The sequence below is a fragment of the Phallusia mammillata genome, chromosome 2 (genome assembly GCF_965637545.1).
Source record: "Phallusia mammillata chromosome 2, kaPhaMamm4.hap1.1, whole genome shotgun sequence".
NCBI classification, from domain to species: Eukaryota; Metazoa; Chordata; class Ascidiacea; order Phlebobranchia; family Ascidiidae; genus Phallusia; species Phallusia mammillata.
This window is the reverse complement of record NC_137253.1, coordinates 28511814-28528408: the sequence shown is the minus strand read 5'-3', so window position 1 is coordinate 28528408 and position 16595 is coordinate 28511814. Positions and strand designations below refer to the sequence as shown.

At 35.6% G+C, this 16595-nt stretch overlaps 3 protein-coding genes across 5 annotated transcripts; 1 reads left to right on the top strand and 2 right to left on the bottom strand.

Annotated features, from left to right (window-relative positions):
* The first annotated feature begins 734 nt into the window (after positions 1-734).
* LOC145214967 (titin-like) lies at positions 735-9491 on the top strand. 3 transcript variants are annotated; one of them, XM_080083614.1, is made up of 18 exons: positions 741-847; positions 1058-1187; positions 2160-2302; positions 3290-3367; positions 3440-3526; positions 3792-3919; positions 4175-4271; positions 4518-4580; positions 4723-4794; positions 4907-5008; positions 5317-5446; positions 6254-6402; positions 7201-7278; positions 7355-7441; positions 7876-7991; positions 8192-8288; positions 8562-8636; positions 8838-9491. In XM_080083614.1, the coding sequence occupies exons 1-18, from the start codon at positions 787-789 to the stop codon at positions 8990-8992; spliced, it is 1848 nt and encodes a 615-aa protein (XP_079939740.1). In that variant the 5' UTR covers positions 741-786; the 3' UTR covers positions 8993-9491. The 3 variants fall into 3 exon arrangements, with proteins under 3 accessions (XP_079939741.1, XP_079939740.1, XP_079939738.1); XM_080083612.1 differs by having other exon boundaries at positions 4515-4580; XM_080083615.1 differs by lacking the exon at positions 8562-8636 and having other exon boundaries at positions 735-847; positions 4515-4580.
* A 46-nt stretch (positions 9492-9537) lies between these two features.
* LOC145214968 (uncharacterized) lies at positions 9538-11689 on the bottom strand. Its single transcript, XM_080083616.1, has 6 exons — positions 11564-11689; positions 11278-11393; positions 10828-10892; positions 10580-10745; positions 10162-10250; positions 9538-10086 (listed from the first exon to the last, which is right to left on the bottom strand). The coding sequence occupies exons 1-6, from the start codon at positions 11657-11659 to the stop codon at positions 9986-9988; spliced, it is 633 nt and encodes a 210-aa protein (XP_079939742.1). The 5' UTR covers positions 11660-11689; the 3' UTR covers positions 9538-9985.
* On the bottom strand, positions 11685-16256 carry LOC145213251 (uncharacterized). The gene is made up of 11 exons (XM_080081484.1): positions 16102-16256; positions 15946-16049; positions 15771-15840; positions 15192-15310; positions 14252-14378; positions 14027-14124; positions 13502-13670; positions 12544-12671; positions 12086-12144; positions 11873-11982; positions 11685-11698 (listed from the first exon to the last, which is right to left on the bottom strand). Exons 1-11 carry the CDS (start codon positions 16196-16198, stop codon positions 11685-11687), a joined length of 1095 nt encoding a protein of 364 aa, XP_079937610.1. The 5' UTR covers positions 16199-16256.
* Between the last annotated feature and the right edge of the window lie 339 nt (positions 16257-16595).

Below are 16595 nucleotides of genomic sequence, written 5' to 3'. Positions count from 1 at the left end.
GCAGTTGTTGTTGACGGCAACAGGTCTGCTGAGCATGAGAACAAAAGTCGGCTGAATACGTGGTTTTGTGGAAGTGATTTAGGCTGAAAAAGGCAGTGTTTTTAGCGAAAGTTGGACTGGTAAAATGGGCATATTTGTATTTGGAAAGAACAGCGTCATTTTGTCTTCTTTTATTTTGTAATGCTGGTATGGATACCAAAAAATTTTAGGCAGTTTAGTTTATTTTTACTTGGCTCCTATTATAATGACACACATTTGTTAACTTATTTATATTGTAAACGCAGTGTTGTTATTTTTTATAAATGTTATTCTTGGAAGTTTGTTTAAGCGTAACTGGACTAGACAGAATGATGTTATTTCATGAGATTCGAGAAACTCATAAACTATCAGCCACAACATGCGTGTTAGCTGACGTAAGTGTTGCTTCAATTTAGACCAACTCAAATTATCCTACGTCATCGTTCAACCGCATATATATAAGGAAGGGAGTTTTACTCGTGACCAAACAGTTTAGTTTTGGCGTTGACGCCCTGTTATATGATGAACCGTGTATGCATTGCTTACTCATTGTAGTCGGTATATTTTTAATTCATCAGATAAATTCTCCTTTTGAACTTATATATTCATAGTTTTTATTAGGATTAGGACATGTTTTAGTTTCACAGTCGTTACTGCAATGGTTTCGTAGGCAGACTAAACATATGAGCAGATGTTTTAACCGAATATTTTTTTTCAGCGTAAATAAATGGGTATTTTAAAATCTTGCAAACATCGTGCACGTGTAAAATGGATTATATGCATCTGAACCAACGTTTTTGTCTTTTTGTTTTCTATTTATTTCTGTTTGGTAAGTGTTGCATGCTATCGTGTAATGGACAATATTTATAAAATAAATAAGTTTGTTAGAGTCCTAAAATAGCAAAAGTAAAGTGATAGGTTTGACATCACATAAGCCAAAACATTTGGTTGCGGTATTTTGTTTTTAAAACGTTGGCTAGCAAATGTAATAAAAACCTACTTCAAAATGGTAAAATAGTATAGAGTGCGTTTTTTACAGTTGAATTCGGCAAACCTTTGACTGTGAGCATTGAGGGCGGACGGACTGCGCATGCCAAAGAAGTAGTGGAGGGTACGAGTCCTGTATTAACTTGCAACTACAAACTTGACAATCCTTCCGGAATTAAAAGGTAATGTTCGTTTTTTATGGCGTTTTAATTTTAAAGTGGTAAACTGTCAAGCAGATCGGTAAAAGTTGGTTTTGGGTTTCGCTGTTCCACTGTTATATTAAACTAACAAACAAACAAGTATCATAAAAGACTTTCACAAAAACAGTACAACAAGCAGAATTTCAAGTTTCGTTACAAGTCAATTGCCCGAAACAAAACACAATCTTGTCACAAAAACAGAGTACTGTGTGAGCTGGTGGATTTTATGGCTGGATAGACAAAAACATATACTTTCTATTAGTTTTAACAGTAGTTTCTAGCTGTTTGTTTGCAAGTCACGAATGCCCTATAACCTACACAGGTTGGGACTGATCTTAGGGCTAAAAGGTTGTCCTAAATGCCTGTTGTACGTTGTAATTTATAAACCGAAATATTTGCATATATTGTAAACCGCAGTGACACCTCCTTTACGACCGAGTTTAGTAGATGGCACGATTTTTTTATTTTGACTGACAAAAGGTTATTACTCAATTGGATCTAAAGTCCTGTAATTAGGGAAACCACCAATTTTCCCCATCGACTATTAAACTCGAGTTACTGTATTGATTGATATTTCCTTCCCAAGCTCATTGTGGTAGTTTTTGACAGAAGCTTACCACCTTGGAGGTAAACATTGTGACTCAACATTTGTGATTATGGCTTTAAAAAAGCTTAATTAATAATCGTTTAGATATGTAGTCCAAACGTCAACATAGTGGACGTAGCAAGTTTGTAGAGCTCTTCTGGCAAATGCAATTTTATTCCGACGTTTCGACGTCCTACACAGGTGGTCTACATCAGGTGTTATTTACCCTGATGAAGACGACCTGTATAGGACGTCGAAACGTCAGAATAAAATTACATTTGCCAGAAGAGCTCTACAAACTTGATATTATGCCTGGCAGCAATAGCTTATATAGTAGTCGTACACTGCATTTTTATATTTGTCGACAGAATCATATGGAAGTACAACCCCTCTTCACAACCTAAAAATATTTCGTTTCTTGTTTATGAAAAAGTTTTAAACGACGACAAATATACGCTAACTGGATACCAAGCACATCTGAAGATTTTTAATATTTCAAGGACACAAGCTGGTAAGAAGGATAAATAAACGCTTTTGTAACATAATATCGGTCGCTCTAGGGTGCCGTGAGACCAATGGTACATTTCGCCAGAACCTATATAGAAACTCCGAAACTATATCTAACATACTTGACAGTGTATTGAGATGATTTTTTGCATATATTTCCAGAATTAGAATAGGGATTATTCTTTGGATACTTTCCCTAGTTGATCTGTTAAGGCAGCAAATTTTTTTAGTGAAATTATCTGTATGTAAATTTAGCAGAGGATGGCGTTACAAAGTCTTGGCATCTGCTATTTTGGGGTTTCATTTCCTTATGTGACATGACATGAACAAGACTGCTGAGACATTTAGCCCATAGAAATCACTTGTACCCTCTTGAATAACGACCATATGCCTTTCGGCCAAAAGGCTATTAATTAACGCTTGTGGAACGTTAATTATTGCCTCCATAGTCAAGCAATTGCAAAAGCTGGTTAAGCCTGGCAGGCTGACGTAACGTGCCATCACACTCGTAAACAAATATGATGTTGAGCACGATGATCTATACTTAAAAGTCAGCTTCTTTCGATCTGAAAAGGGGGCGTGGACGCTTCATTTAAGTTTGGACAGTTCCATTTTAGAAGACTACTGCTCATGTTTAGTAGTAAAACGTTTTCCCCGTCGGTTCACAGAAATAAACTCTTTCCCGTGGTTTGCATTTTTAAACGTGACATGGACACGCTTACAATTTAGCTTTGTTATTACTATGTAAGTATGTTACAGATAAAATTTTCAATGATAGCTATTGCTAAAACATCTTGAAACCATAATGGTACTGAATTACTTTTATTAAAAAAGCTGTGTCGTAATGTAGGGGTTACCCTACACCTATTTAACGTAAAAAAGTATCTAAGATTTATTGAGAGGGAAGCGCATGTCACGGCAGATGTAATAGGGTCGCACCTAAACTAATTAACGACTGAAATGCATAGATTAACTATATGTTTCTTTTTAGGTACATACACCTGTGAAGTTAGCGCACCAAACGAGGTACCCAGTCACGGAAAAGGATCATACGAACTCACTGTAGCAGGTATGTAGCTAGGTATGCACACAAATTTTATGTTTCAATGAGCTTAAATTAACATATACGTCTTTATTGCAGTGAAGCCCGAAAAACCGGTTTGCCAGTTCTCAAGTCATCGAGTAAAAGTTGGGGAGACAGCAAGATTTAATTGCACCTCTGATGATGGTAATAGTTTTGTATTTCGCTGTGCAGCAATGTGTTCTTTCACTGGTCTCTTGAACTCGAAGTAATGTTAAATATACCTCATTGCACTGTCGGCAACTGTACGTTGAAAACATGCTTTGTCGCATAAATCAGATATGAAATTTACTAAGTATACTAATGCCATAAGCTACATCACGGGTGTTAAACGTTCAAAAACAGGTTGTTTGTGACAGACATTTTCTCAAAAACATGCTGAAACGGTTATAAACAGGTTTGATTCTTTCAGGAATACCACAACCCAAGTACGCGTGGTACAAAGATTCAGTACGCCTTCCGCAAGACAGATCTGCAGACCGCAGATTTGCCGGCATGAGTTACACTTACGACGAAACGACTGGAACGTTATTATTCTCGGTTGGTACTACATATTAATTTCATTATGGTTGTAACATGTCTTCATATTCAACGAGTATTTTAGCTCTAAAAATAGAAAAACCGTACCCTTGGTGGGCAGTGATTCACGTTAAGTTGTGCATGTGACTTAATTCCAAGAAATAAATTTAAACAGAACAAGTAAAATACCTTTTCTCTAGTTATTACAACACAGCTTGTGGTAAAACTCGTTTTTTGCTATAAACACAGTATCGGAAAATTTTCGTTTTTTTACAGAAGTTTAGTGAACGTGATGCTGGGAATTACTCATGCTCCGCTTTTAATCGGGCCGGCGAAGAAAGTTGTGCCTCTTTTCACGTTGAGGCATATTCTGGTGAGTACTAAATAAGTTATAATTAGATCCAATTTCAGGCATTTTAGGAAAATTTCAAACGTGTACACTAGTGTTGCACAACGACAATTATTCACCATTGACCAGATTCCGCTTTTTTGTGTTGGAAATCGTTACTTCTTCAGTTTTAATAGTGTTACAGATTGTAAATATGCAAGCATGTATGTAAGCTACAAAGTATTAATTTGTGCAATGGCGTGCATTAAACTGTTTTTATACTTTCAGAAGCAAACGAACCTAATACAATACAGGAAAGTACCACCACAGCGAGCACACAAACATCTATAACAGGTAAGACTTCGTACAAAGGATTTGATCTCCGCTTATAGATTGATAAGAACACTGCATTGGGTTATTGGAATTAGTAATTTGAAGCGTTAGTGGTTGTTAGCTTTTGTTAGCTGATGATTTAAAGTTGCAATTGCGTTTTCAGTCCAAACACGTCCCACCAAAAACAACGAGGAGGCATTGCTAGTTGCATATGAGAAGAACCAGACTAACGCAGGTAATTAACCGATTTCTGCATTGGCTAATATTTTTCAAAAAAAAGAACTGTACAAAAATATATGCAGTATGTTAAAAACACACGACATAAAATGTTCATGTTTGTTTGACAGTAAACACTACAGATTCATCAGGAACATCAAACACCGCAACAACCATTCGACCAACCACGTCCACCAGTCAACCACCCCAGGAAAACAATGTTATACATGCAGGTGAGTTTGCCCCAAATCACGAACCAATTTGCTCGTTAGAGTTCTAACCGGGACCGAATTGAGGCTCGAACACGAAAGTTGGAAATAGCGTCACAAATAAGGTTGAATGGAATGCCAGGCCTGAATCAAGCCCGTTTTATTTAAACTTAATCCCGAACCTGAACCCGACCCCGAAAACGAACCAAAAACCGAAATCGAACCCGAGCAAAAATCCCAGTCCGACTTACAACTCTAGCTAGTTTCAACACTTTTTTATGTTAAACATCGTTTTCGGCAATTAAGTTTTTTCACGTCTGTTTTTTTTTCAGTTGAAGGTGGCCGAACTTTAAGAGTCACAATAGAAGGCGGACGAAGCAACTACGCAAAGGAAATAGTGAAAGGCACCAGCCCGGTTCTGCGATGTCATTACACAACGAGCAAACCAACAGCAGAAAAAAGGTTTGACACGTTTCATAATCACATACGTTTTTAAAATATGTTTTGCAAAGACTGTTCTGTATTTAAGTGGAAAGGTTTTCTTCCTAACTTTTATTTGTAAAATCAAAAAAAAAAAAAATGCCAGACCCAAAAAACAGGACATTAAGTAATTTTGTGTTAAATCATTTAATGCAAATTGAAGGTTAATTTTAAACCCTAATAGTATATCAATAAAATCTAAACCGCTAAAAACATATTTAAATTTACCTCGGTTGTATACAATCGTTTCGACCGAACCGTTACACGAAATTGCTCGACAATAGCGGAAATATCTAGAAAAATGACGGTGCACTTTTAAGGGGAACTACCGATCATTGACGTTATTAGCCATCATCCTGTTGTTAATTTTATACGCGCGTACATGTTTTGATTTCGCCTGCTGCTGTTGTCTCCTTTGACGGGATGAACAGTGGCTGGTCATGTGATAAAAACGTGACGCTTATAAACTATAGTTCACCACCTTTACTGACGTCACCGATTGTTGGCCTGTTCAAAAAGTTAAATGTACCCACGAAGCATCCCTTACTTGCGTGCACATTTAAAATAATATACCAAATAATATATGTGATTTATGTGGGCAAGTACCATAATATTAGCCGCAAATGTTTACTTTTTTGCACGCATTGCTTACCTAATCGCCTCAGTCATTCTACGAAAATCCTACATGAAATCACCAATGTCATTACAGAGTGCCCGCATAAACAACAACTAATCAATGTTTTACCCGTACAACCAACCATCAAACTTCAATTGTTTTTGTATTTGCAGAATCACTTGGAAATACAATCCAATTCACCAGCCCAAAAACATTACCTTCATCGTGTGGAAGAAAGTTCTGGATCGTTTTACGGACCAGTTTGCTCTCACTGAAGCTGGTGCAAACCTACGAATTCTTAACGTAACAAGAAATCACGCAGGTAAGATTTTAGTAACAGTCCCACTGCAAGTTTGCGTTTTATTGCCTTGAAAAGGGCGGTTAGTCTGTTTCTTATTTAAATTGAGTTTACTTTTACGCTCGAGTGAAGAAATCATAGTGTAATTAGTAATTACCCTAACATGTTCACCAAACAGGAAATAGTACGAACGATGGACATTAAAAAAAGCAAATGGACTGGCACATATGGTGGATATAATACTCGCTGCAGATTTACTGGTGCTGCCGTTTGATTGCATTTGGCAACTTGGTAAACGAATACAAAAAATAAGCGAATGAGTAACTTATAAACTTAAGATGGATATTCCGCAATATTTGCAACTATCTTAATAAGAACTCGTTGTTCGGTTTGGTGGCTATTCGGTTATCGCACCCAATATGGGGTAACGTAAACGCATAAATCACTAACATGTTTTTGATGGTTGGAGACAACAGGCAAATTTGTTTCATAGAAGGTTACGCAACAAACCATCATATGTTATGATGCAAAACACGAACGACTGACCCCGCAGAAGAGTAATGTGCGCCCAGCACGCCCCCGCGTAACAGTAAAACGTTTTCGAGTCACGTTGTTCCCACATTGCAGCAAAACTTGCTTTAGCAAAGTGATAGAAAAACTTTCCAACTGTTTGTTTTTGTTTAGACTCTTAATCATTCAATAACATAGACACTTGCCGCAAACGGGTAGAGTTACATTTATTTTGACCTAAAGTAGCTTGTATCTTTACGGTCCTATAATACGTATCAAAACACATAAATTAACATGTTGTGTTGCACGCAGGTATTTACACCTGCGAAGTCAGTTCACCACATGAGGTACCAAGCCACGGTCAAGGCGTCTACACAATTTCCGTTACAGGTAACGTTTTTATCCGAAGGGTGTAGCCTACTTCCAGTCCCGTAGACATTTGGTAATTTAAACTTGTGTTATACAGTGATGCCAGCTAAACCGACTTGCCGCTTTTCCAGCATTCGTGTAAAGGTTGGACAGTCTGCTAGATTTACATGCAACTCGCAAGGAGGTAAGAGTTTTCACTGAACGGGCATGTTAAGGAGAGCTTGTATATAGCGAATACATCCTATTGGCTGTTTGATATAACTTTATGAAAAACATTGTCATTCGTCCTTACGATTTTAACTTTTTTATGTATTTTTCACAATTCGATGTTTCATGGGTTCAGTTTAATCGATGCGATGTGCTGTGCTTGCTTACAAATACAGAAAGCTGAAAGGCGAAATATAGACGTATCTCAGAATCGTAAAGACGTTTATGACTTTAATTAATAAACTTAAGGTTCATTGTAGTTCTTTTTTTCTGTATTTTTCTGTATGCAAACAATGAGCGGGCAGAAGTACAAGGACATGATTGGAATTTTAATTTAAGCGTTTTTTGGATTTCATATCTATTATCCACATATTAGCTTATTTTCCAAAATCTACACCTTGACATTATCAGGTGTTCCAACCCCGAAATACGCGTGGTATAAAGACTCGAAAAAATTGCCAGTGCCATCGAGATTCAAAACGACAAGTTTCACCTTCAATGAAACAACGGGAACAATTTTCTTCAAGGTAAGGGGTTTTCTATCGCTGCTTAAACATAAATTTATCGTATTGGAGCTATAATACAACCGTAGTAACATTAAAAGTAGAGTCAAAGTTATTAAGTTTTGATATTGGCTAGTTAATGTAACATATTTCGTACACAACTTTATCCCATAGGGTTTAGTACACATAAGCCAAATCAAAAAAATATTGGTGTTTTTTTGCAGAAATTTATGCATGCTGATGAAGGGACCTACACATGCTCAGCTTTTAACAGCGCTGGAGAGAAACGCTGTCCTTCTATCTTTGTGGACGCCTATCCAGGTAAACGCTAAAGTGCGCAGCTGACACAATTATCGTTTTGTTTCAATTGCATTTTCAATCGAAATAATTTTAGATAGTAACCGACTCACTACTTAAGCATTTAAACACTTTGCCGTGTCACAACTTTATAAACAAACACGTTAATATTTATTCCAAAATTTCAATGTCATAAATTTGGCCTCATCAATGTCATAAATTTGGCGTCATAAATTTAGTAAGTGGGGAACGCCTATGCAAAAGACAACAAGTTAAGATACAAATATGTTTTTATAGCCGAGGTAAGCAGCATACCTATTACAGCCACTAGTCAGAAAACTACCAAACTGACCCTGCAACTACATAGTGCAGGTAAACTTCCAATTTACTAATCCTAATGTTGTTTTCCTTTAACAAAAATCTCTATTACCCAACACCCCATCCTACTTACCCTAAATTATAAAACCATGTTACATAGACGTCCCCCAAAAACAGTGAACAAACTTATATACGTCCCATTTATTTTTTTAGGTTGCAGTAAAAACTAACCAACAAATTTTGTTTTGTTTTTAGACCCGACGACAGCAGGCCCTCCTGGAGCCAGCACGCTACCTGGTGGCAATAAAGGCAAACATAATTCGTTTCGTGGTGGCGCTACAAGGCTTTCTCTGGACGCTTCTTTAATGATTGTCCTACTTGGATTTTTAATTGGAAAGTCGTTAACGTGACTAATAGTGGCTGAAGTCAAAGGCAACGAATATATGCGTCTCCGCGTAGAGACAGGAAATTGATGGACGCTAAGTTGATGAACAATTCAAGTCACAGCACGTGATATTAGCGACGTTAAGGATATCAAAGCCAAGAAAACTCTGCAAATTCGACTGGCAAGTCTTCGAATAGGAGCAAAACGAGTGAAGTTACCCATTAAAAAGAGTTTTTGTCGCACGGGTTATCTTTATTGCTTAATAAGCTCGGTCTTTTGATTTTTGGTTCCATGGGTTATGGAAACTTTGATTTTGCACAAGATTGCAGATGTTTCTACTTTTTTGTGATCGATTAAAAATGCACAAAACAACTTTGTGTTTTAAATTTATATTTTACTTTCATTTTTATTGTGTTACGTGATTATCCCTATTTTTTGTATGTGTTTTCACTCTATGCTGATTTCCTCTGTTTGCGTTTTTAGTGACTTGTGGTCAGTCACAAATTAAATCAAAATCAAGTATAGGTTTTTAAGTTTAATTGCCCAGAAATGAAAAATCATAGAAACAACTTCTGCTGGTCAGTTTTATTTTATCTTTGCTGTACAAGATAAAATGCAGTTTGTTTAGTACAGAATGTGTATGCCACAAAGCAGAATTTTGACAGACATGTAAGGATACACCACGAAAACCTTGTACATAAACTAGCTATATATAACTAGTTTTGGATAATAATACAGGTTTTTGAGTAAAGGATGTAAAAATAACATATTGTGGTGATGACTGTTATGTAAAAAATGCTTATGATATAATAGACAAGAAAAACAGAAGGGTGATACCAAAGGAGATGCGTTAATACAAGGAAACATTGAATTAAATGTACTTTTGTTTACGAGATACTGTTGGTTAGAAATGTAGAGGATCGTTGAACATATATAAAAGGGGTCAAAGGAACATCATATCGACCATTGTGGAAACTATGTAGATTCTTAAATCAAATTCTCCATTGACTCCATAAATTTATCTTACAAAGACCAGCAAGGTTGATGACAAATCATTGGTAACTGTGTGTTTGGCTGATGCTGGGCGTTTTACCAGATGTTCAGCGAGTTTGTCCCAAGCTGAGTGACAAATTGGATTACAAATAAGCTTACGCTATAAATGTATGGTTTTGTGAAAAAAGAAGTTTTTTTTACCTGCAAAGTCCCCACACTTTTTCCGCGTACTATAGTCTGTTTGAGCGCTACCGACACAATGGTGCTCTGTTGTAGATGCATTGTTCACTCTAAAAATCAAAAATATTAACAAAACTAAAATTAAGGACACAACTAAAATTACAAACTTCTGTCAACAAACAAAAGAGCCTTAGATTGTACAAACTGCTTGTAAAAAACATTTAATACTCAAGAATGTTACTCAAGAGCGGTATAGGTTTATAAGAACCAGTTATCAGTAAATCTAGATTCAACACCTAATTTTAATTTTAATTTTCTCACCACAGGAAGTTAAAACAGAAACCAATGACAAATCAACAAAACTATGTTTAGTAAATAGTTAAGCAGTTGTTTACGATTCAATCCTTTGATAAAACTAACAATAAGCAATAGTTTAAACCTTATTCCTGGACAAAGGGCATACGGAAAGCCAAGGGTGTCGTATTGTCTGAATTGTATATGACCTGGTGTGACACCTTGAGTAAAACCAGACATGTCACCCTTTAGAAACTTCGTTGGTGTGGTTATGGCAGGAAAATGGGACAACTCAATCTTCACTTGGGTGCCTGTAATCACAAACAACCAATTTTGAAATTTAAACTGATTGAGGAAAGTAAGCTAAACTAAAACTGTTGTATAAATTCTTACCAAAGCATGCCATGACATCATCCAGAACCGATTCCAAAGCATTTTCATACGTTGTGACGTAGAGTCTGCCATTTGTTTAAAACAAGTAACGTTTACTTTCAATCAAACGTAAAACGGTTGAATTATGACAATGTTGTATTTACAATTTATAAACCCAAATAAGGCAACGTTACAAGATTTTGTTTTCAATGTTTCTTTTAATGGTTTGTTTTGGGTATTGCTTTATAAGTCACATTCAAAGTCTTTTGTAGGCTAGCCATTGAGAAAAAAGACCAAGTTTGCAAATAACTCTCCTCAGCAAGTTAATTTACTGTTTGTATTATAACCTTTAAGCATCATAACTAATTTACCAGTATAGGCTGAGTCGTTAATCCTAAGGTTGTAACGGCCGCTAACTGGACGTTTCTGGAAGCAACGCTACGAAGATGACATCAAATACCATCTGCTCACCTTCTAATAACCATGTAGCCCACCAAAAATTGTCTCATATTTCCAGTGAAATTCAAGTGAAAAACTCCATTACTGGATCCTTCAAAATTATATGTTGGACTCAGTGAATTCCAGTTCTACAACCAACAAGAAGTTTTGTCAGAAAGTCATAAATTTCAAACTGTTAAAAAGGCAAATGAATAAGATTGCAATGCTGAAAACCATATAGAAATTAACATGACATAGGCCAAAAACCAACTAGCCTTTTACTATCATAACAATAACGTATTTTGGTGTACGACCTTACCTGGGTGCTGGTTGCGTAAAAAATAATGTTGCACAAATAATCGCTGCAAGAATATTTGAATCGAAATACAAATCCAGAGTAAGAATTGTAACTCATATAGGAATCATATGTATAGAGAGAATCATTTCTTTCGACCTGCAAATACACAGTGTCTTATTATTAAAAACGTTCATTTTCTATGTATGTTGCGAACAAAAGACCGATTACTTTGGTGCTCATACTTGTTTATTTTGCAAAAGAAACGTACAAAAATTTATTTTGTTGTCATAACAATTCCTTGTTAGTGACAGTAAATTAGAAACCAGTTACTTACTCTCATAGTAAACGTGTTTATAGATTTATCGGTGTTATCGATAAAAGCCAAAGCCGTGAAAGGAAGAGATTCATAATTTGTTACTACTTGAACTTGATCATGAGGTCTGCAAAATAAAAAGTAAAATACATTAAAGTCATTGTTACTTTTAGCTGGAAGTTATATGAGAAAAAATAGTTTTTTTTGTCAGCCATACTAGATACACTTACTTGTTTGGTGTTCTATTTGTTAGTGCAATCATGCTTTCGTCATCTACTTGAATAGAAACCTAAAAAGTATAATATGTCAATACGCATTGTCAGATAAACTGTACAAAACCTTTGAGTGTCATTACAAATAATCAAAATTGAGACACAAAGAAATGTCAGTTTGCATTGCCAGATAAAATTTATAACCCCCCTTGAGTGTCATGATAAAAAATGGAATATGCGACACTAAGAAAAATAAATAATCAAAAGTCATATGCAAAACATACTTTCATAACAAGTTTTATTTTTTGTTGAAATATTATTTGCCAAAAGTTAAAAACTTTTTAGTGGTTGGAGACGTTATTTGAAAGTTATATTTCAGGGCTGAGATTATTGCTGTGAGTTGCACAGCTCAAAGTCTAACGCTAATACTGTGTTAAAGTGCGCTTTTTGTACACAAGATCTACTTTGGGATTTACCTTGTCCGCCCAGTAAAGATCATCTGGTGTTGTCACTGGTGATGACGAATAACTACTCCAGTAATAGTTTCGGTCTATGTAAGTCCAGTTTGTAGTTACAATGCATTGATTCAGGTCACCAGTCATGTCTAAAAAAACACAGGAGGTTTTGGTACCAATTCATTACCCAAGCAAAATTGGTGGCTTCTAAGTTTGCATTAACATCGGCTATGGTATTTATTAATAAATGTCAAATGTGATCCCTTAACACTCTTTACGAAATTTGCCAGTTAACACAATGTTAAAGTTACCATCTTGTTAGTAGCGCTGTGGCATGCTTTGAGTGTGCGTTACAGTAAACACAAATAAGGGGTATTTAAAAACAAATATTACTCTTCCAGCAGTTTAATTGTAAACAACCGACGTTTCGACGTATTTTTGCTATGTCTACCGTACTCCACGAGATGATAAGCTATAATCCTGATGAAGGTGTCTTGTATGGGAAGTCTAAACGTTGCCTGTTTATTATAAAACTGTTGGAAGAGCAATGCTCGTTTACACATAAGGTAGAGCTACTAACACAAGAACTCACATACAGGCCTGCTAATTTCCAAAAGGTGGCGCAACGGAGCATATGCTTTAACTATTTCAATAATTGCCGACTTATGGCAAAAACTTGCTGAAATTGCTGTGCAATATTGCAATAGTAAAAGCTTATGCTCCGTTGCGCCACCTTTTGAAAATTAGAAGACCTGTCTGTGAGTTCTTGAGTTAGTATATTTTCCTAAACATTAGGTCTGACAGCAACAGATGTTTTAATATTTAACGTTTTGCGAGTTTGGGTATCAAACATTTTCCATTACTCTGTCTTGGTGCATTACGATATTTTCTTTAAAATCGTCAAACTGTGGCACTGCAGTTGTTCAAAGCAGTTTTTTTGTATCATTGGTATTCTGGTTTGTATCTTTTTGATTTGTACCTTTAGGGTAAGCTTTTTGGAATGGCACATGTTGAGTGTACAATGCTTGCAGGTTTGATCCGTAGTTGGTAAGAAAATGCGAGTCTGTGTAATACTTGAAAAATGCCTCCTTGTCAATTTCCGACAATCTTACGTTATTTGGAACATGCCAAATCATCATGTCTGACGCCTGGAAGTAAAAACATTGCCAGCAGATTGTATGAGCCGTCTTATTTAAACTAGTGAACATGTACATTAGTGGTGTAATTGTGAAAAGGACCTATATCATCAATATGAATCCGATTTTTTGCCTTTGTTTCGCACATTTTACGCCGCAAATTGCCCTCAATGATGTATTACTAAATTGAATAGTTGTTTTGCCCAAAAAACCTTCGAACGAGATATTAAAAAACATTTTCTGTCCAATAAAATTAACAATACAAATATTTGCTATTTCAGGTGATTAAGACAGGTGATTGTTTCAGGTGTTGGTTTAATAAAAGACAGAATAATGTTTCATAAATGTGCAAAAACAGTTGCACTTACTTTTACACTGTAGTAAGCTGGGCATTTGAAATCCTCACTTGTGGCAGCATTCACATCTCCAAATGTTTTCATATTGAGCCAGTTTGCGTAGTTTAAACCTGTTAGGAAAAGTAATGCAATTTTTGGGTTAGACCTAAAGTTAACGTATGACAAACAAAGCTTATTACCCTTAAATTATTAAATTTTGTTATGTCACAACAAGTGAAAACATGCTTCAATATTTACTTGAAGAGCCGTAAACGGAAGTGGCTGACCACATGTCGTTGAGGTTACAATCACTATCAATGTCATCTTCATGAATAGATGCTATCAGAGTCCAACCCCCTCCAGCTGAATTCATGTCACAGTAAGTCTAAAAAGGCAGAAATCAAAGTCTTAGGGAACATTTTTTTAGGCTTTACGGTAGCATCGTTCTATTGTGTGGTTAGGAAAAAGGCAAAACAGAATGCTATCTACCTAAAAGTCTGATTTTAAATAAAGTTGTGTGATTGACATTATTGTTGAAATTGTAAAAATAAGCAAGGTAGAATCATCAGCTTTTGTGGAAATAAGTTTAAAGACTTTATTTGTGAATTTTTGTTTAATATAAAAATGTGGTTAAGTTTGGCTTGCGCATATAGTAAATGCATTTTATTACGTTCGTTTTATTGGTGCATTCTCTTTCATATTTGCAAAGTGTGTGTTTTGCGTTTATCTGTCAATATTAGACAAAAGAAGAGTGCATGGAGCAACGGAAACAAATTATTGTGCTCACTGAAAAAATCTACGTCGAGAACCGAAACAATACGTCATACCAGACGTGACTTGAAAAAAAAACACAAAGCGCCGATCTTATAATAAAGAAACCAAGTGAGAAGGGAGGGAAATTAGTAGGATTCTGCCTCCCCTGCAGCGAGAAGTTCGGAAAATTCCCACTGAAAACTTTGATGTGAAAGTAGCGCAGTTTCACACTTACAGTTCAAAATATTCAGATGTTGTAACCATTCTTTAAATATTACAACATATACTCGTCCCACAGTTATTGTTGCAGTGGGCGTTTTGTAACTTCAAATATGTTAGTCAGACTTCTTATCATTTCCGACTTTCGGTACGCTTTTTAAGTTGTCATCAACAAATAAATGAGTAAGCTACTTTTTGAAAGGTCTCCTTAAATTTAAATTTTTACCTCAAACGGATTTGTCATGAAGGAAGGTTGAAGCGTAACAAGTCCTGACATGGTATGGCCCTTGTTGAAAGCATCCAAACAAGAAACAGGGTACAACGTTATATTGAGATACGAATAATCTAAAAAAAGTATTATCATACACTATGTCAGAACGTGCAATTTTTGGTTTTATAGCAAGTCTGTTCAAGTTCTCGGCACTGCTGACAGATATCGATTACAAAATGTATAAATTTGAAAAAAATATCTATTACTTCATACTAGAACCAATGAAGTTTAAATCTACTATAAAACTGGTTCATAAACTTTTTATGAATTTTACGCCCATTAGGAACAACTAGATAAGCTTTATGTACCTTTTCTTTAAAACTAGAATCTATGACCTAATGTAGCGAAATAAATGATAGGTGCAAAATGTCATATTACTCTATTAATGGTAATTATCCTGGATTGATCATTAAAATCATTTGCAAAAACTTTAGAGTTAGAAACAGTTTTGCCAAGTGGGTTCGGTTAACAACAATCTCAAGTAACCAGATAAAAAATGTCCTAGTCACATGTTCCAATAATAGCCATAATTACCATTTGTTTGTGCAGCTGGAGCCGATACAACTGCGGCGCTTTTCTGGTTGTTTGTAGCATCTCTGGAAGTCTACAAATACAAAAATTTGATAACCAGCGGCTCAACATACTGGTGGGGTAATTTTATGGTAAGTTAATTTCAATAGTATTCTTTGAAAAAGCCTTGTATACTTACTATGGATATTCCAAAAGCCAGAGTGATAGCTATCAAACCGATTAGAAGGATAATCACTATGATGGCAATGTTATAACTCCATCCTCCTCTTTTTGGCTTTGGTTCTGAAATATGTTGTGTTTAAACAAAGCAAATAAAGTTAAAAGATTTACCTACCTGTGTGAAATCTGTGGTCATCTGTTTCTTTTAGATTTCTGTATGTTCCGGCTGGTTCAACAGATACTTCGTCAGTCGCCAAATTGTACGAAGGCATTTTTTCTCACTAACTTTTGCAATTCAAGACAAAAATCTAATATCTGCTGGAACCATAAACGCTCTAAAATCGTTTTATAAATTTCCTGAAACGGGTTACACTCCCGATTTTGACTACAGTGCTTAACTGTATTTGTTAGTGTCTATCTTGTCAAGGCAATCTTATTAGCCAACCTTTTAAAGTAAAAAAAAAATCATTTTTTTTGTTGAAAACTTTTAGGTACAAAATTGCACAAACCGTTGGTCAACACAAAACAAACTATGTTAGTCTTTTTGACCTGCGTCTTAAAATACCCTTTTTTAAAACATTTTTTTTTCTCTTTTTGTATAACCTGTGCATTGATTCTCTAGAACCAAATCTTTTGATTCGCTTGGACCAAAAACTTCTGCATCAAATC